The sequence below is a fragment of the Carcharodon carcharias genome, chromosome 1, assembly GCF_017639515.1.
Source record: "Carcharodon carcharias isolate sCarCar2 chromosome 1, sCarCar2.pri, whole genome shotgun sequence".
NCBI classification, from domain to species: Eukaryota; Metazoa; Chordata; class Chondrichthyes; order Lamniformes; family Lamnidae; genus Carcharodon; species Carcharodon carcharias.
In genome coordinates, this window is record NC_054467.1 from 217,237,005 (window position 1) to 217,258,453 (window position 21,449).

At 37.6% G+C, this 21,449-nt stretch overlaps 1 protein-coding gene across 6 annotated transcripts in view; it reads left to right on the plus strand.

Moving 5' to 3' along the window:
• Positions 1-517: 517 nt before the first annotated feature.
• The window catches only part of LOC121277127 (transcription factor 4-like), a 597,003-nt gene continuing 576,071 nt past the window's right edge, over positions 518-21,449 (plus strand). For 2 of the 6 annotated variants that reach the window (XM_041186176.1, XM_041186191.1), the window contains exons 1-2: positions 2,642-2,743; positions 3,481-3,553. In XM_041186176.1, coding sequence (XP_041042110.1) covers positions 2,642-2,743; positions 3,481-3,553 — 175 coding nt within the window. Of the gene's footprint in view, positions 626-1,858; positions 2,097-2,641; positions 2,744-3,087; positions 3,240-3,480; positions 3,554-21,449 lie in introns of those variants that run through there. The other 4 variants (XM_041186184.1, XM_041186200.1, XM_041186219.1 and 1 more) reach the window with 4 other exon arrangements.

Sequence of the window (21,449 nt, forward strand, 5' to 3'; positions counted from 1 at the left end):
GTCGAAATTTTAACTGTTTCTCCCTCCACAGATACTGCCAGACATTGTTTTTTTTTCAGTATTTTCTGTTTTTGTTTCAGACCTTTTCCATAATTTGGCAACAAAAACTTCAGTCTTTCTTCTATAATACCCAAGCTTCCAAAACCCAAGTTGGGCGACAACTAATGCCTAACTCCTTATTTATTTTAACCAGCGTGATCTTGGGTCTCTTCCTGCTGGCTTCTTAATTTTAGCGGAAACAACACAAATTGAAAAATAATTGAGGTAAACAACTGATTCCCTCAAGCATTCAGTCCCTCCCCTTGGAAATCAACCCCTGAGAGTTCTCCTTTCAATTGCCAGACCACTACAGCATCCCCATGCTGCAAAATACTTTCTCGATAGGCTTTCACTTTTCAGTTGTGTGAAAACACGTGCTGCCGAGGCGCCAAATCTATGATTGACACAACAGCATTCTCCAATCAGCGAGCTGGAAGGGGAAGCCCACCCCTTTTTGGAACCTTGCGTCGCAATGCACCTGAACCAATGGGCGCCAGCGAGGGGCGGGGATTGGGGAGCACGTACAGCTGCGCCTGAGAAACCCACTTAACCAGGGGAAAATAAAATGAGACGAGAGTCTAATCGGGTAAGAGAGAGAGAGAGAGAGAGTGAGAGAAAAAAAGATGCAAATTTTTTGAATGGAAGAAAGTAAATAAAAAGTAGGGGAAGGGGTAAATATAGAGAAACAGCAGAGGTAGCAAAAGAGGGGAAGTATGTGTGGGTGGTTTAAATCTTTATTTCTCCTTAAAAGAAAACGAACGAATGAATGATCCATGCAATGTTTCCTGGTGGTTGCAGTGCAATGGGGAGGGAATGAGGGGAAGGGAGGCTTGTGGTGTCTGCTCGTGTGGGGAAACCTCCTCCTCGTGCCCCCGGGAAAGTGTTTCGCTTTCGTTTGTCTGATCAGTAACTTTGTAGCTTCTGAGCTGATAGTGGAAACATTGTGTTCCTTCTCATTGTTATTTTGTAGCTTGTATATAGTGTCCCGCGTTCTAATTGCAATGTAACTTTCTGTGTGTGTGTGTGTGTGTGTGTGTATTGATGGGGGCGGGGGGAGTGAAACGATTGGACATAATAATCTTGCATTTTAAATTATAAGGGGTGGAAAAATATTTCAATAGTAAGGTTTTTTTAAAAAACTTGGACTGATTTTGTATTTTGAAACCATCTCTTTTGACTCCCAGCTAGATAACTCAGGTTGTGGTCCCTCTTGCACGTAAATCTCTCGGCTTTGCGCGCAGGTTGTTGGCAGCTCGCCTCGAACAATTCGACTTTTTATTCCACTCGTCATCTGCAAGCTACAGAAAGTTGTTTTATTTTTCCACCTCTCTCTCACTCACTCACACACCCATCCGACCCCCCCCCCCCATTTTAAAGAAATCTTTTCCTCACTGAGTGGCACCGTAAATACACTTCGCTTCCATTTTGACTCTATTGGGGAATTGCGAATTACACAGTTGCAAAGTTGCCTTAACGAAAGGACTGGAGCTTCAGGTTCATGTTGTACGGAATAGGCGGCCGTCGCAATGCAAAAGAGTGGGGCAATGTTCAAATGGGTGGACAAAGCAAGTTATTCGGTGAAAGAAGTGTCCCTAACGAGGAGGCTTTTGGGCGGGGGGGGGGGGGGGGGGGGTGGTGGTTTGGTGGGGTTTAATATTAGAAAGTTGTGAGGACCCTCAGGCAGTCTCGGAGACAGACAGCGCCGCGTAACGGCGGGTTACAAAAGGTCAGGAGTGTCCCGGATCTAGATTGGATACATTGTGGCTTTTTTTTTGGTTAAAATGTCACGATGTTGAAAGTGAGAACAGCAATCTCTCCCTGCAGACTCTGATTTTGTAGAAACTGTAGACGCTCTCTACAGAAACTTAAACAAAAATCCGCATCACGCTCTGCTCACTATGCTCTTAAGAAAAAAATAATCAGCCAAACAAACAAAACGCTGGTCAGAAAGAGCAATCTGTGTTTCCTCTCTCTTTCCCCCCCAAAAAAAAAGTTTGGGATTTTACACATTTTGATCAAATACATTTATTTGGATAATCAAAACAAAAGAGATCAAGGTAATTTATTTTTACAGCAAAGATGCCAAAACACCTTGCTTCAGTAAAGTTTCTGATGCCAATTGGGTTAGAGAAGTAGTCCATGTTGAATGATATTTTGTGGGCAGAAAGGTTAAATCTGCGAAGTTTCTTTTGCGTTAAAAGTTGGATATTGTACCTGGTTGAATGGAGATCCAAATTATCCACTAGGGAAAATTTTATCAAGGCCTTTTTTTTGATTGTGTAGGGATTTTTTTTTGCACATGTAGTGCTGATGTTTTGTTTCTTATTCAGAAAGATGTGTGTGGTCATTTTGATGAGTGTTTGTTTTGAAGCAAATTGCTTTTGGTATCGAGAGATGTGGAGCCTAGGAGTTTGAGGGGGAATCGATGTCGGATTCATTCATTTTAAGTACCTCCTGTTGCATAATGATGCCGCTAGTACAGTGATTTCGTGTTGTTCGTTTGTTCATTCGTGTGTTTTGCAACTCGAAGTCTGGTGAATTGTTTAAAATCGAGTGCGAAAGAAATAAAACATTAAACTTGGGAATTCGTTTCTGATTTTCCATGTTTCTAGGCTTGTGTAATTTTGTCAAAATGCATCACCAACAGCGAATGGCTGCCTTAGGGACGGACAAAGAGCTGAGCGATTTACTGGATTTCAGTGCGGTAAGAGAACCCATTCATGGCAGGTGGTGAGAAGGCGAGTGCACGGCAAAAATCTCAAGTACAGCCAGGGGTAGCCGAGAGGAGGGTTGCCAGTTAAAGACTTTCCTCTTGGCCTTTCATAATGCTCTGTGTATTTTAGCAATCTATCCACAATAAGAAAAAAAAAAACTTCAAACCAGAAATAAAATAAACAAGTCACATAACAGTCCACTCAGTTCTAATCCCTCGATGTGCTAACAATTGTTTTCGAAGATCGCGTTTAAATAGGGCACTTCTGAGGTTGCTGGAGGAATATCCTCTTTGAGAAATGGGTTTCGGAAGTTTGGTCAGGAGAGTAGTGCCAGGCGGAAATATAGCCGGTGGCGATTTCAACCCTTTTCTTTTTTTGCTGCTTTTCTCGCTCCTTAACGTTTGTGCTCGCAGATAAGTGGCTCGAAGAGTTAATCGGTAATCAAATCCAATACTCGCGAAAAAAAGGGGCGCAGGCGTGTTTATGGTAAGATCTGTGCGAAGAAGTGCCGCGAAACTTCTCCTATCGACTTTTGTTTAATTTTATTTCTTTTAGAGGGGAAAAAAAAACCAACCTTATACTGCTAGTAGTGGAAACGAGTTGCCACTACTGTGTTGCGTAAGAAAGGAGATGCTGCCTTTTTAAAAGTCTGGGATGAGAATCTGAAGCATTTTGTTGAGCAGTGACTTTTTTTTTACAATTTTTATTATAATTTTATTTCTTGTAGATGTTTTCACCGCCTGTGAGTAGTGGGAAGAATGGACCAACCTCCCTGGGAAGTGGCCATTTCGGGGGCTCAAGTATGTAAATCACTACTTTGGTATTTATATATGTATAAAACAGATCTGTTTGCTTATTCGGGGTTTTCAACTTTCTTCCCTAGGAATCCATATCGATTCGAGCCAAGCACGTTTGGCTTAGCTTATAGGACCACTCTTCTAACGTTAACAGCATTTGAAGTAGTTCGCTTATAAACGGAATATCTTCCATGATAACGATGTTTCGTTAGTGTTAACTTGAATCGAGCTTTACTGATTTGGCAGATCGTCCAGTGGCGATAATTGTTTACATTTTTAAACAAAAAACTGAGATATTGAAGGTTACTTAGACCTTTTACCAAAAACAAAATACTTTTTGCTTTGACCTACTGCCGCCTTTTCATTAGCATTGAACGCATGAGTTGTCTGATTTAGTTGAAACATTTATGAAGTGACTTGGGGTTGGATAGGGAGGCTACCTGTCTTATTACAGGTACTTGTGTGTGAATGCTTTGAAGTAACTTGATGTGCAAGCCGATTGATTCAAGTCATTTGTTACAAGGCCAGTATGACTGACTCAAAACTACTTAGAACCTTTAAAACTGATGCCAATAGGATCCAGGTTTTTGTAAATGGTAACTGAATTTTAGAAAAGTTATTCTCTTTTGTAAATCATGTCTTGTTGAAATATAAAGAACACCTGCTATTGAGAAATTTATTATAGTTGTAAAGGTTGCACAGAGAGGTGCATGAGTTTGCTTTTAAATTCTGAGGAATTCCTTCAGTTTATTTTGAATGAAGGGTGTCAATATTGACCAGTGCATAGAATTTTGCACAGGGAGATTTTTTTCCCAAGGTATACATTTTTAGTATATGAGACACTTTTTTAACCACAAGTTATTTTTAACACACATATTTATGCTAAAATATTCATTTCTTGGATGTTTGAAAATGTGCACTAGTTTATGGCATTGTGTTCCATTAAAGCATTTGTTTCTCTCCAGGAATTGTCTCAAACCAAATGTTTTGTTAATATAGCTAAATTAAAGTTTTGAAGTGGGAGAGATGGGGAGAGCTGTTGTGGTTAATGCATTAAAATATCTTTTAATATATAAAAGGAAAAAACTTCACAGGAAAATGATTCGCATACTGAAACATTATGACATTTGAAAGCTGCCTTGAAGAAAGAATCATGCAGGCATTTGAGATACATTAACCAAAATTATTTTATAGGTAATTTAGTGATTTTTTTTTCAGATAGCAACAGGAAATGCAAAGATTTTTTAAATCCTCTCTCCTCAATCTGCACTGTAGGAATTGTGTTTTTAAATGGGGCATACTTTCTAATAGTTCTCATCAATTATTTTAAAAATGTGTTTCAAATTAAAATTTAGCTGTAATTGATTGGCATATACATTCAAATTTTGTGCAAAGGCAGCTTAAAACAGCAGCATTTTCCTTTTTGATATATTGTATCACTTTGATTTTTAGTGTGTAAAATTGTAATGTAGGTTGTATTAAGATTCCTGACGAAAATGAGCCTTCTCTGAATTGCTGCAATTACGTGGAATTCACATGGAATAACTGTCTGTGGAAAGAGTTGCGATTTTAGTGTAGCACCTTTGCAAATGATTTAATAATTCCCTTTTCAAGATCTGTATGCAAAACAGATAATAGCTGTTTTTTTCTGAAATTAGCAAGTTAATTTGGATTCTGGATAAATTTGCTTTAAAATGTATAGGTATCATGATCGCTATGTAAAATTTTGTAATCAGTGGGTTTTAGTGCAGTTTAGTGAATTATTAATGTGCTAAATTAAATATAAGCAATTCATAAAAGGTGTAAGAAACTCCAACTATTTGTTAGGCTTGTCAATTATTAGGACCTCCTTTACGTTTCATTTTTTTTTATGTGGAGATAATTGATAAGGTCAGATTTATGTATCATGCAAGCTGTTCTTTTCCCCTTGCTGCCCCTACTGCCTGGTCACTGCCTCCCCACTGGACCCCCCCCACCCCACCACCACCACTGCAAATTCCTAGCACATGTAAATGGTTAAATTGTGACTTGAATCATATTTTTCCTGAACTGCACCAATTTTGGTGTAAAAAATCAAAGCTGTGGGGAGAGGGTGATGCAGTCAGTTTCGTCTGGCTAGGACAGGTGTATATTCGTTCATGGATAAATGGTTTTCTCAGACAGGTGAAATGGAACATAAAATGTATTCTTCTACATCAAACTAATTTCAATGTGAAATATTGTGTAATCTACGTAACCAAGGCATTTTTCATTTTTCTGTCCTGGGGATCTTTGTTGTTTAAAGAATAGTTGCATTTCCTGGATGGCCATTACTTAGTGATATTTTAAGCTCTTGAGTTCATACCATGTAAATTGTTCTTTTAAAGCCAATGGACTATTTATTACTTTGGCCACAACTGTGTTTCAAAAGGAATGAATTTCTTTGAGTGGTAAATTTTATGTCGGTCTTATTTAAATATGAAAAAGTTTTTTTAAAAAATAAAAGTAATCCATAGTAATAAGTGAACCCTGTTAAAACATGCATTCTGGTGATATTTTCCTAATAATGTGATTACCGAGTAATTGCTACATCATTTTAAACTATTTTAAATTTTCAGTCTTTTCCTTGGCAGCCATTCTCTTACACTTGTTCTTTCTGGGTTGAAAGGGGAATGCCGATGATTCCGGTTAAATGAATGACTTGTAGCAATGTTTTTATTTCTGCCTGGTTGTCTGAAATCAGCAGGAACAAATGTGAAAATATTTGTTATCTGTGTGTATTATAGGGTAGTGTACAATAATATATTTGAATTAGTAACATGGCTTAAATGATGCCAGTCTAAGCTGGAATTTGCTATATTCTTGCTGAAAGGTACGAGTGAAATATAAATTAAGAATTGGAATCTTAATTCTTGTTGTGTAAAAAGAATCACTGGTTTTGATTTGCAAATGCATTGCAGTTAAATGTGTGATGACAATTTTGAAATAAAACTGAATATAGTGTATTAATTAGGAATAAATATAATGGATTTTGTTAAATTTCATGCTACCTTTTAATTGCTTGGATATATTTTTTAGTATATCTCTTCAATAGATTTCCATTTTCTGATTTTGCCTAAGATATATTTTCACCCTCAGTGGGCACCATAGTATTTGTTTCATTTCAGAATATTAGTTTTTCTTCTTCTTTCTGAACTGCAGTCTGTTTGTCAGCTGAATTTATCCATTTTCAGGAAGTGTCATAATATTTTGTAAGTGAAATACTCCATTACAATGTTCTTAACCACTTGTCACATCATCTTTATGATATTTCCTAATTTGATATCTGTATAACAACTAATGAAAAGCTACACCATCGAATAGCATTTTTCAGAAATAAATATTTTTTTTGCATGTTTTCAAATAGTTAATGGTGGAATATCTGTAAAGGTGATTTTAAAATTACAGTTACAAGTTTATACAGAATATTTTTAATCTAAATGAACTTATTATTTCTGAGAGTAGTCTTATTTTCAGTAAATTAATTTGTTTTGAACTTTTAAAACATTGATGCCTGACTGCCTCTACAGTCAGGATTAAATTGAGTAATTACGTGGAGCAAGATGGCTCACTTGTTCCTTCCCTGATTGTTGCACTGTAAATGTAAAAGCCAGGCTGGCAGATTTGGCAGGCCCAAAGTACCAATTGTATGAATAATAGTGTAGAACTGTGCATGGATAGCCCAAAGGGTTTTACTTTTGTATTTCAAAAGGTCCTTACAACAGAGTTTGACCTGGTTTAATATTCCGGTTTAGTTGCAATAAGAGTTCTGTACCTTCCAAAGATATTTTGTACACGTTGCCTTGACTTTCAAACTGTTTTATTTCATGCAGCAATGGAGATTTGTTTGCTATTTTGTGCCCCCAAATAATTGAGATGTCATAATGTATTTATTGTAGGAGCTCAGGGATATAACCAAAAATTTTGCAATGAAATGAACACAGACATCCTTCGTTATATTCAACATCCTGTGGGAAGTACCAAAATCAGTAGTCTACCACAGTTTTGAAGATATTTGTGTGTATAGAGGGAAAGTTTACCCACACTGAATTGCTTGACCCTGGAACTTGCCTTTAGTTGTGCCATTCTATCTTTTGGCTGATGAAAAAGATTGCCTGACAGCTTTTTGGCTAACCCCTAATATGAGGAACACCATTAATCATGTCTGCTTTATTTTCCTCCCCTCTCTTGGAAACGTAACCTCTTTTGTCCAAGTAAGAAGGCTTTGTTGTAATGTTTTATGTTGACACATCAGAATTAGCACACTTAGCATGGCCTATCTTGACAATCCTGGCATGTTGAGTTTGGGGGACAGGGGATAGGAAGCAGATGAAAACTGCCTTTGCCTTTAGAAATCCTGAGTTGAAATGGATGTTGTTCTGTAATGTTTCAAGTCAAGTATTTCAGTTCTTCATAGAAATAAAGAATGCTTATTAAAAATTATAATCCAGATTAATTACAGTTAGAATCTTGAAGCAGTTAACAGCCTGAATGGTGATTTGACCTAGTAATATGTATTCTTTTTCTGCATTGGATTATTGTCTGATTTGAATTATTTTGTTAGACAGGAATACATGGCTTGGCTAAGCAAAGCCAAACCGGTGTGAGAAATAGCTGATAATTAGGAGCTGCATCTATTTCTTTTTCCTTGTTGGTAATTTGAATTTTTGGAGGGACCACTTGGGTGCAGGGATTGCTTATCATGCTTTAGACTGAGGAACGGTTAATGACATTCAAGGTTTACACTGAGGAGTAAAGTAGGGAGCAGGCAAAATCGGCACTCCTTTTCCTGATTTCGTAATTTAGTGGATGGAATACTTGCGCTCTTTCCTGTTCTGAATAAAATCAGAAATATTTAGAAGAACCAATAGGCTGATGCTGTTGAGGCAGCAGTTAAGAAATTGTTTGCCTCTTCGTATGCTCACAAGCAGTTGATTGGAACTGTGTGCTGGCATGATTGGAATAGTGGTTGGCAATTTGCTTCCCCCTTCCAATTCTGTTGTTTTTGGGGGAAAAAACACAAGCGTACACAACATCCGCTTATTTGCTACTCTCCACCTGTAATAGAGCTTTGCACCAAGGGCAGTGTTATTAATATGTTTATTATCTTAACCTTTGACCATTTAAAAATGCCAATTTCTGTCATGTTAAATGTCTCCTCAGGGAACAATTATTTGGCTAAAATGACTAGTTCTGTTTTTCAAAGTGATCAGACATACATGTTACTTATTTGTTCTGATGGGAGTTTGGCTTTTGAATGGGGACCTAATGTTAGTATTTTTAATTGCTGGTCAGAGAAATTATTCAATAGTTGCCAATTCTATATAATTGAAAAAAAATCTTGGAAGCATCAGAGAAGCAAAACTTGTTAAACTACCACATTTGCCCTCGCTGAAGGGCAGTAGGATTGGTACAAGTGATGGTTTTGTGTGATATTTGTATATTTTCTGTGTCTTTCATGTGACATTTTCACAGTTGATTTTGGCATCTTTCACAATTGTGCTGAAAGATCAGTGCAACTTGCTTAGTAATATTTGCTCATTTGCTTTTTTTTGAGCATGTTTTCTATTAGCTAGTTGTGTTCTTTTGAGTTTGGTTTTTTTAAAAAAGTTCCTCTTATTTTAGCACTGGCTTTTTTGCACATTGCTGGCAACTTTTATCTTCTAGTAAGGATGTGTAAACCATTTGGATTGGTCTTGACTTGCTTTTAAGGTAAAAATCCTTTGATGCTTCCTTTGATCTTTTCAGCTTGTAAAGAACTGTATATAGCAACATTTAAACTGAAGTAGCACTACGTTTTTGTGTATCTGGGTCTTTTCTCTTTCTAATGTTCCATAAATTCTTCCTCTCCTTTTGGGGTAAAGTTACTGGCTGGACCATTGAGCATTTATTTCAGAGGCACCTGATGCCCCACCCTAGAGGCTGTCCTTCATGTCCTCATTTGTGGTTAGAGGACTTTCAGGAGTAATTTTAGAATAATGAGGAATAAGGGTGTTGAGATCATGTTAAACCATCACCCCAAATGTGCCCCCCAACCCTGCCCCCTGACCAAACACCCACTGAATGGTTGGGGAAGATTCAGCTATTTACTCAATTACTTAAAGACAGCAAACTGACTTGTCTTCAAGAAAATTCTGATCCAATGCAACAAAATAGAACTTGAGAAAGAAGTATTGAAACTGCCTCCTACTGGTGAAATATGTTCTAAAAATTCTTATCCTGATTTTAACTTTTTCCCTCTTTTGCTTTCAGTAACGTGTTCAGAATAGTTTTTTGATTGGGGTGGGGGTGGTGGGAACAAAGGATGAATTGGAGTATATATTACAGCTCATAATTAGACAAAACAATATTTTAAAAACAGTCAAGGGCAAACATGTATAGGTGAGCAGAAGCAGCAGTGTTGCTCTTAAGTTATATAATGTAGATATTTTTTGTAAACATTTGCGTCATTGCTAGTGCAAAATTATTGCACATTTCTAGAATTATTAATAAAAAAAATAAAGAAATGCTGAGAGCTGATGAATTTTCTTTTAAGGACCTTCTCTCTTTAAAAATTGAAAGATACAGTGAGTTTATTTATTATAAATTATATATTCCTTTGAAGTTTATTATGATATTTCTTCCCCAACCATTTTTCCCTCTTCAGAAGGCAGAAATTCGTGCTGAGAGTTTGTTGTACTGCTGCTGGCCATCTTCTGGTTGGCAGCCTAACTCTCTGTGCACTTGGTTTTGTCATGTGTCCTCTCCAGCATCAGTGGACAGGCACCAGAATTGGGAATCCTGATTTATTTTTCTTTTCCTTCTGTGAAATCATGTAGCCAGTTGATTGTGTGATTTAGCACAGGCTAGACTACAAACTTGAGGCTCTTGTGATGTGTTGTTCACATTGTTGCTTAAATTCACATTTTTGGTTGTTGCACAGCATTGGGACTGAGGGCTTTCAAACAGTGACTTTAATAAATGAATGGATACTGGTATGTTTAGTGATGCCATTTTGATATTTTTTTGTCTAAACAATAAGCAAGGCCCTGAACAGGCTTTAAAACAGAGCTTTATCAATGCTCTGCCTTCTGTCACCAATTAATGGCAACTTTTAAGAACAGCTGTTTCCAAACCAATGAAGTACAAACAAACAGACAAGCCTGAAAAAAATAGGGTGCAGTGTGCAACTATTTGTAGATGACTGTGTGGTTTATACATCAGGAAAAACTGAAAGATCACATCAGTTCACTCCAAGATGATCTTCTGAAATTGCAAAAATGGCAGGAGCAATGGAAGATGGCACAGAATGTCAAAAAGTGCTATGTCATCTGCATCACCATCAAAAAAGATCCACCATTGAATAACTTTAAGTTATTTAATCAAATTCTCCACAGGTAGATAAACAACCATATCTGGGGGTTCAGGGTTCATCTTAAAAACAATTTTCAATGGGAATTCCACATTCAGCAGATAACATCCTAAACAAACAGGATTCTTGGATTTCTGAAGAGGAAATTTAGATATTGCAACAGAAATATCAGCTTTATATCTTGCCAGATATTTGTTTGTCCAATTCTGGAGTGCGCAAGTTGTGTTTGGGATCTTTCTATGATGAGAGATATAAATAAGATTGAAGCGATTCAAATACACGTTACATGAGTCTGCACCAATCAGTATGCGAAATATACCAGTGTATGATCGAAGATTTGGGATGGGAATCACTACAAGAGGGAAAAATTAAACTGACTTATGTTATGTAAAATATGGAATGGACTGATGGGAATTGACGGAAACGAACTTGGTTCCCCCTGGCAATGACAGAATATGAGGTAGTCATCCACATGAACTACAAAGACTGTTTGTTTCCAAGTCAGTGTATCAGCAATCTCCCTTCCGCAAGGACAATCCCACAATGGAATAAGCTGACAAAGGAAACATGCACAGCCTCAACACTTGAAATCTTCAAGATTCATCTTTGGATTACTTCCATTTAAAAGTCTTGATTTTCAGGGCTGCCATCTCAGCAGGTCATGCCATGTTTAGCTAGTGTTGGTAGAATACAAATATTAGTGATGCTGACACAACTAAGGCAGAAGCAGAAATAGGGTGGTGTTATCTGGGCTTCAAGAGCCTAATTGCCAGGGCTGGGAAGCTGAATGTGATTGTGGAACCATAGGTTCAACCACCCATGTTATAAATTTATTATTGACTTTGGCTGATATGTTTGAATATGGAATTTGATGCTTCCCTGCAATCTGCACCCCCCCCCACCCCCCACCAACCAAAACAGAAGTCAGCTTTTGAAGGCTGTGCTTTGTTAATATACATTCCTCTCTTAAATGAAATAATTCTTTACTTTGATAACTAGAAGCAGTGTTGCTATTTTTTTTCTTTTTGCTCATGTGTCAGCTGTGGCTCAGTGACAGGACTCACACCTTGGACTTTCAAATTTGTGGTTTCAAGACCTACTCCAGAGCATTGTGTATATAATCTAGGCTGACACTTCAGCCCAGTACTGAAAAGGTGCTGCCTTTTGGATGCCTGCTCATTTGGACATTAAAAAAAAATCCCACAGCAGTATTCAAAGAACAACAATGGAATTTCTCATGGTGTCCTTATCTCTCAAAGAACACCACTATTATATTGTGAATATTATTTCTGCTTACTGTGCCTGCATTACCTTAGTAACCACACTTCAAAAGTAAGTCATTGGCTGTGCAGTGCTTTGAGTCGCCCTAAGGACATGAAAGGTTCTTTGTGAATACAAGGTCTTCTTTGTATTGTACAGAGACAAGATAATATTTCCATGGAAAGCCTTCATTGTATTTGACTTCTAAACATGTGTGATAACCTTAGGTTGATGGAATCCGTGGTTATCAGACATTGACCTATAGTGAATGAACACCCAGAAAGTTGTTTTGAGATGGTCAGAATGCTTTGCTTTCAGCTTGATATTTTTTCTAGAACTTTTTAAAATGTTTGGTTAATTTCCCTTCCCCTGCCCTGTGTGAAATATTTTGAAATACAAGCTGTTGTTGAAATTTTTAAAAATCATTTTTCCATCCTCAGCAAAAAACGTGAATGCTACTAGAGTTGAGAGATTTTCTTAACAATTTTAACAATTCTTAACAATCAAATCCATTGAGAGTTCATCCTGAGCATTTCAGGACATAGACCACATCGAGCGGAGTACTTTTGATGTGTAGTCTCTGTTGTACTGTAGGAATCGCAGCAGAGCCCTGAAGAAGAGTCACATGGGCTCAAAACATTAACTCTGTTTCTCTCTCCACAGATGCTGCCAGACCTGCTGAGTTTTTCCAGCATTTCCTGTTTTTACTCTCAGTACTGCACTGGAGTGTCAGGCTAGGTTTTTGTGCTCCAGTCTCTGGAATGGGACTTGAACTCATAACCGGCTGACTCAGAAGGTGAACTAGAAATACTTTACTTCAAAATGATAGATCATAAAAAGTTAAGTTCAGATTCATTCAGGCCATTCAGCTCATTTGGCTCATCCTTCTATTAATAACATCTCTTTTCACTAGGCTACCTGCCTATATCATGGTTCAAGGATTATTACCTGATCAGAAATACGTTCTGGGAACTAATCACTCTTTTTGTGATGAAGTGCATCTTGATGTCAATCCTGAACTAACCTTTAAACAGCTTTTAGTTATGTCAACTTCTTTCTGTAGTTATGATTTGATTTGAAATCGTGCTGCCTTTATCTTTTCTATTCCATTTATAATTTGACTATCTCTGTAATGTTCCCTTTAAGATCCTCCATTTAAGAAAGGGAAGTCTGAGTCTAAACCTGAGCCTAAGACTCAGCTGAATCATGGCTGAATTTCCAATTTGTAAACCTGGTAGTCTAAGCTCCTCGCTACTGATGTGTGTTATATTGCCCCATGTTCTACTGATTTTGGCAGTATGTTATTCTGTCTGTGTTGTGAATGGACATGGTAACCGTTAACCATCCAGGAAAAAGCAGTCTAATTAATTGACACCTTATCCACCAGCCTAAAATTCCACTCCCTCCACCATCAACATCCTGTGGCTTTTTAAAAAATTCATTCATGGGATGTGGGCATTGCTGAACAAGCCAGCATTTATTGCCCATCCCTAATTAATTGACCTCGAGAAGGTGGTGATGGTGGTGGTGAGCTGCCTTCCTTGAACTGCTGTAGTCCATGTGGTGTAGATACACCCACAGTGCTGTTAGGGAGGGAGTTCCAGGATAGCCTAGTGAGAAGAGATGTTCTCAATAGAAGGATGAGCCAAATGAGCTGAATGGCCTGAATGAATCTGAACTTAACTTTTTATGATCTATCATTTTGAAGTAGCATATTTCTAGTTCACCTTCTGAGTCAGCCGGTTATGAGTTCAAGTCCCATTCCAGAGACTTGAGCACAAAAACCTAGCCTGACCCAGTGACAGTGAAGGAACAGCGATATATTTTCAAATCACATGGTTAGGGGAACTTCCAGGTGGTGATGTTCCCATGTCTGCTGCCCTTGTCCTTCTAGATGGTAGCGGTCATTGGTTTGGAAGTTGCTGTCTAAGGAGCTATGGTGAGTTCCAGCACTGCATCTTGTAATTGGTATATACAGCTGCTACTGTGCGCTGGTGGTGGAGGGAGTAAATGTTTGTGGATGGGGTGCCAATCAATCGTGCTGCTTTGTCCTGCATGGTGTCAAGCTTCTTGGGTGTTGTTGGAGCTGCACTCATCCAGGCAAGTGGAGAGCATTCCATCACACCCTGACTTGTGCCTTGTAGATGGTGGCCAGGCTTTGGGGAGTCAGGAGGTGAGTTAATGACCACAAGATTCCTAGCCTCTTACCTGCTCTTGTAGCCAAAGTATTTATATGGCTAGTTTAGTTCAGTTCCTAGCCAATGGTAATCCCCAGGATGTTGATAGTGGGGGATTCAGTGATGGTAATGCCATTGAATGTCATGGGGTGATGGTTGGCTTCTTTCTTGGGTGGGCAATGATCATTGCCTGAGACTTAAGTGGCGTAAATGTTACTTGCCAGTTGTCATCCCAAGCCTCGGTATTGTCAGGGTCTTACTGCATTTGGACATGGACTGCTTCTTTATCTGAGGATTTGTGAATGGTGCTGAAAATTATGCAATCATCAGCGAACATCCCCACTTCTGACCTTGTGATGGCAAGAAGGTCATTGAAGATGGTTGAAGCTGAAGATGGTTGGGCCTTGAACACTACCCTGAGGAACTCTTACGGTGATGCCCTGGAGCTGAGATGATTGAGCTCCACCAACAACCAAAACCATCTTCCTTTTGAGCTAGGTATGACTCCAACCAGTGTAGACTTTTCTCCCTGATTCCTATTCACTCCAGTTTTGCTAGGGCTCCTTGATGCTGCAGTCATACTGCAGTGTATATGACTTACAGGATGCCAAGGATTTGGTAGCACCTTCAAAAACTGTGACCTTCACCATCTAAAAGAGCAAAGACAAAAGGCATATGGAATACCATTAACTTATCTTGATTAATTATCCTGCAAGTCACTCACCATCCTAACTTGGACATATATTATCATTTCTTTATTGTCATTGAGTCAAAATCTTGGAACTTGCTACTTAACATTACAATAGAAGCACCTTCACCATGCAGATTGGTTTAAGTAGATGGCTCATCGCCATCTTGACAACTAGGATGAGCAATAAATGCTGGCCTTACCAGAATGCCTCTGTTCTAAGAATGAATAAATAAAATCCATTGTCACTCTTGCAAATTTAGTGCATTTATTTTGTGTTGGATTTCACCTTATTTCCTCCGTTATCCCATTAGATGTAATGACCCACTTCCTTCTCATTTTAATATCATTTGTAAATTTGACCAACATGCATTGCATTTCTAAATCCAAATTATTTATGTAAATTATCCCAAATCTCCCCTTTGAATTCTTTAGAGGTCTGAACTGCCTCACTGCTTTGACTCTCAACAATTACTGATTCTTCAATACCAACATTTTCCAAGGTTTTGGTCCAAAAGTTGCTTGTGCCAGTTAATTAGATTTTCTGCTGACGACTTACACGTCCATTGGTGAATCTTAATGCTCTCAATTTCAGCTGGGAGGGAGCTCAAACCAAGGATAGCTTACCATGAGGGACAAGAAAGCAATGGGGTCTCTTCACTGGATTGTGCTTTTTAATACATGGTGGCTGCAGGAGGTTCATGATCTGGGAGGGATTAGTAAGGTGAAAGAGAATCCATGATCTTGAACTGGTGTTTTTGGTTAATATAACATCATTAAATAATTGTTTATAGTGTACATATTTGGTGTGCAGTGGTTGCAGAAATTAAATAGGGAAATGTACCCTAGTGTTTTTTTTTTATTCCTGGGAATGGAAACTGAAGCTGTTTTTTTTTCTCTGCGATCTCCATGAACAACTCTCAATGGACAAAAAAAGGCTGAGGTTTTAGGGGCCTGTGTTCTAATGTTAACTTGGCAGTTGGGAAGGCGTAGATTTAATTTTAAAAAGCACAATTAAACCTGATTCCCACATACCTACTCCCATATTTAAGTAGCTATTCAAGTTGCCCAAAGTGGGTAATTTATTAATTTGCCTGGTGATTCAATAAAATAGGAAAGGTTATTTCCATTTGGAGTTCCTGCAAGGAAGGTTGCTTTTAAATCCTGTTTTATATTGATGCTGATTTTACAATTATTCAACCAGTACATTTCAAAATGACAATTATTGAAAAAAAAACCCTTGCTGGTTCTGATCTTGTAGATGGGTTATAGTCAGGCTTGTATCAGTCAATGCTTTAGCAAGCTTGTATTAGTGTCTAGACTGGTTTTAACCAACGAAACTTCCCAATGGTGAGTCATCTTAGCCAAATTTTAATAATCCTGTTTTATGTATGCACTTAGTATAGATCCTAGGAGATTTTATATTTCCTTTTGGGCTTTCTTCTCCCAAAGTGAAGGTAGTTCATATTTATCTGTCTGAGATGCTAAATAGGGTTTTAAATATTCCAAATATCAATAAAAGTTAGTATTCTGACAAATCATGATTTCTTTGTCCTGGAATGTGCCATTGGCTTGGTAGGTGTCATCATTTCCCCGCCAGTTTCAAGAAAACACATGTTCTGGATATTTTTATGGCAAGCACAAAAACATTCACTTCACATTATGGCTGTGTCTGTTTTTACTCTTTGTAAAACAATTGAGTGTCTTAAATTGCATTTATATTCTTCAGCCACTCACTCGCATTGTGCAGACTCCCACAACCAGCAGTCATATAAAATTGATTGGATTTTTTTAGACTATCTGAGGGAAGTCCTTTTTTTTGACTAGGTCCTTCTTGCTGCCACTAGTCTTACTTGAGACTAATAAATGCAGTGATGGCATGACGTCATTATGCACAAATGTCTTCATTATTTCTTGTAGTGTTGAATTGCCTAGAGTGCAGCTGTGTTACAGAAAGTATGGCTGCATGTTGCAAACTAAATTATGGGGGAGTGACTCAATTTGCTTACTTTCCCAAGGCCTGGACTTGAATGTAAAAGTAACTTTACGCACACAAGCAGTGCTTCCACTAACATATAGCAGTAACGATGCGAAACGTTTCTCCAATATGTTCATTTGAGCTATGGGAGGAAAACATATCAGTAGTAGTAATTTGTACAATATTTGCCTTGTTATTGATTGTGCCTGGAGAGAGAATTTTAAGCTGCATAACACTGGGATGGAATAATAATGGTTATATGACTTGCCCTAGTTTTGCTGCTGATGGGAGAAATTTCAGATGAAGAAGTAGGAACATTGCTTAAGATGTTGGCATAATGTAATGTGCGTTGGCTTAATTGCAAATTTTCTTAAAGCCTGTTGGTACCAATATGCTCCACAAATCTAGTGACATAACTGCAAGCAAAACAGTAAAATCATGTTCAACTGGCAGCCGCCAATTTTCCAATAAAAGTACTTCTGCTTCCCACAAAGACTGGGATTTGTCATTATTTGTATGGTAATACTGTTGTGACTTTGTCTTTACAGTTGAAGAAAACACCTTTTTAGACCCAACAGTTTCTTTCAAATTTTATTACCTTGACATCAAAGTCATCAGTTATTGAACCTCCTAAATATTATAAATTTGAAACGTTACAGTAAAGCTGCATGTGCCTTTTTAAAAACAATTACTGTATTTATGTTCAAATTGCTCCTTAAGCTGACAAGTTCGTGTGGCAGATATTCACACTGGAGACCTTATAATTTTCGTAGCTGGTCTATAATTAGATGCATTTTCTAAGTATAATTTTGAAGAGAAAAATTCACAACATTTGGGAAAATGCTTTTACAGCTTCAGTGTGTTTCTGTTAATGGTATAATTTAATTTTTGTGGGGAATCGTATGTTTCTGTAAAAGGTTTTCCTTAAACAGCATCTCCTGTTTGTTTTGCCAGAGGCTTTCTACCCTTGCTGTGGGGTCTGAACAAATTTACATTTATTGTGGGCTCTCTTGTGTAGAATTCTTTATAGAAAATTGGACAGAATTGAATTTGAATGGATTAATGACGTAGTGTTTATGAAAATGCACAGCCTGACTGAGCCTTTTTTTGTTCTCCCCCATGGCCCCTCCACTTGTCTTTTACACAAGTTCCTCAGTGAGGCCTACTCAGCATGAGGGAACCTTGTTCTTCATAACAGAAAATGCTGGAAGTACACAACATCAACCCTCCATCAGGACTGGCAATTGCAGGCTGTGGAACCCTAGGTTACTTTTCTGAAAAAGGGCTCCTCACCTAACCAAGTCAATTTAAAGGGTTCCACCTGAAATATAAACCTGTCAGCTGATGACTGAACTATAGTGCCCTTTAAAGCATTTTCTGCTCATCTCATATATTTCTATCATTTTTACCTTTTTTTAAAAAAAATTATCTGGTGTATTTGCTGCATTGTTTATTCATGTTTTATCCTTGGTTTAGTTCAGTTTAAGAGTAGGTTTATTAATCCATTTAAAAGGGCAACATTTTGGGTTTGACATTTCTGTTGTCTCAGTGGAATAACTTGCTTTGAAAACTCAACTTGGAGAATCCTATTTTGTTTCTCTTTCCCTGAACTATTACCAGCATACCTATCTATTTTTATCCTCTTTCCCACCACCCCTCTCCATAAAAAAACCTAATTTGTTTATTTTTTTCTGAAACTGGGACTGATATAATTAATTATTGTAGTTAATTTGTATTTCATTGACAACTTAAATAGATTTTTAAGTTAACTGAATGCACCAAATCAAAACATAGTTGTTTGCGTGGAACTAGTGAAGCGTTTTGTTTTCTATTCTGGACGCACTGCCAGTGTTGGGTATGTTTAAGTTCTTGATCATGGTTTGCATGGTGTTTTGCCCAGAAAACTTGATAATACTAGACTAACAACATCGAAGGGCATTTATCAATATTAATATTTAGAGCCATAAAAGTTAGCAACACAGTACGAGGCCATTTGATCTATAGTGTCTGCTCTTATTCTTTGTTTAGAACAATTCCGAAACCAATCCCACTGCCCTCCTATCCACCACATCCTTGTACCTTCCTGTACTGCACTTGCACTTTACTCTAAATACATCAAAGGTGGCCTGTATTGCTTTCTAATTTTAAAATGATACATTGTGAGCGCTTGAATTCCCACTTAAACGATACTCTAGCAAGAATCAAACTTCTTCTACTCAATTCACACAAGTTTTAATTTCAGGGGAGAAAAGAGTAACAATTTTTTATTTCCTTTTCCTTCCCCCTCCTCCACAGCTGTTTTCCCACTTCCTTGATACATCACCACCTGGTACAATTTGAATAACCAAATCACGTTTTTGCTTCCTTTCTAGCAGGAGTAATTGTTGTAGAGTTGTCATGATTTGTGTGCATATGTGATTTCCATTTTTGCCCCCTTCCTTGTTCTGTCCTTGAATGGGTAAACTGAACCAACTGACTGTTAGCTTGCCCGGCTGTTCAGACTAATTGATGGTTTTGCTAGTTATTAGCTGCCAGAATTAAGTCCAGGGATTTCATAGAAGACTAGGTCTGTTGTTTCTGTTGTCATTCAGAGTTGTGCAAGAATGTTGTCCTCTGTGTTTACCAGAATGCTGTCAGATACATAAACATTACCTCGTAGTATGATAGACTCATTAGGATTTTAATGAAAATCAGCACTGCGATTTCGGGCTAATTCATCAGGTGAACCTATGCAAACATCTTTTTGTGTTTTTAAAAGTCATCCAACCCTTTCTACCCAAAGTTAAGCTCAAAATTTCAAAAGCTCATACATACAAAAGAACAAAAATGCTTTTTTTAACTGATTTATGACTAACACAATTAACCATTATATGTGATGTTGATGTGTATTTTAAGTTAAGAGCTGCATGATTTGCACAATTACTTTGTATTATTGGTATAACTATCTTTATTACTTTATTCACTCCTGGCCTCCTGACAGCACCAAAAATATCTTTTTTGACTCCATTTTGATTCTAAGATTAATTTGGAAATGTTTTTGGCTGAGTTGAATGCTGTTTTTGATTTTTAAAACTGCATGTATTACTCTTGTTGTGCTGCAGTCTGAGATTGGCAGTGACCTTCATTTTTTTTAGCTTTAGATTATTTTCATCCTTGAAGTAAATAGTTGTGCAAAATTTCTTACTTTTAAAAAATAAATTCCTGTTGCTAATGCCAAAATCATTATTTAATGCAAAAAAGAAAATGCTAAGAAACAAGAGATATCTTCATCTAATGTTTGGGAAAGAACAAAATGTGGAGTGTTAGTTTCTGTTCCCAGATTCAGGAGTGCTTTCCAAAATATTATTTTGATTAAGTCCTAGTAAAATAGAAGGGAAATAACTTTGGAAATTTACTTTATTTGGAATCCTGATTTTATGTGGCTTCAAATTCACAATTACTTGGTGGAATAGCTTTTTCAATTAGCATTATTTCATGTATTATCTTTGATCATAAACTTATTGTTTCTCTTCACCTCATTTTGTTTGCCCATCGCTGCTACTATTGCGTGTTAGCAGGCTAGTAATAATACAAAGGTTACTTACAGAACACCACTACACAGAGATCAAGTTTGATTTTTTCAAGACTAGCATACACTTATAAAGCATATTTAATTTTGCAAAATATCCTAGGGGAATTAACAAATGTCAGTCAGTATTGACAAGTGTAAGAGAGAAATTAGTAGGGCTGATGGTGCTGTTAAAGAAGTAAGTTTTTAAGAAGGGTTTTGAAAGTAGCCTCCGTTATACCAAGGTGAAGGGGTTTAGGAAGAAAGTTTCAGAGCTTGGGGGCAAGATGATGGACATTCCCAATGTGAGGGTAGAATGATCAGTAGGTCAGAGAGCAGGACAGGTATGAAGGAGGTCACGGAGAGGTGATAAGGATCTTAGAGTCAGTGTAATGAAGATCAAAGTTAACAATGAGAGTGGTGATTAAATGAGTGGGACTTGATAGGATAAAATGTTGGAAACAGAGTTAGACTTCATAGAAGATGGCTATTGAGAGGTTGGTGAGGGATACTTTGGGAAAAGTCCAAGTCAGTTGGTGACAAAGGCACAATTGAGGTTTCATTGGAATGTAAAGATGGAGGTTGGGAGTTGATTGTTTGTGATTGGTTGCCTGTGAGGTTCGAAGTTCAATTTGGGCTGAGCAGTATAACAAGGATGCATTGTTTTTTTAACTTATTCATTCTTGGAATGTGAGCATCACTGGCTAGGCCAGCATTTATTGGCCATCCCTAATTGCCCTTGAGAAGGTGGTGGTGAGAAGGTGGTGGTGAGCTGCTGCCTTAAATCACTGCAGTCCATGTGGTGTAGGTACATCCACAGTGCTGTTTTGAATGAAGTTCCAGGAGTTTGACCCAGTGAGAGTGAAGGAATGGCGATATA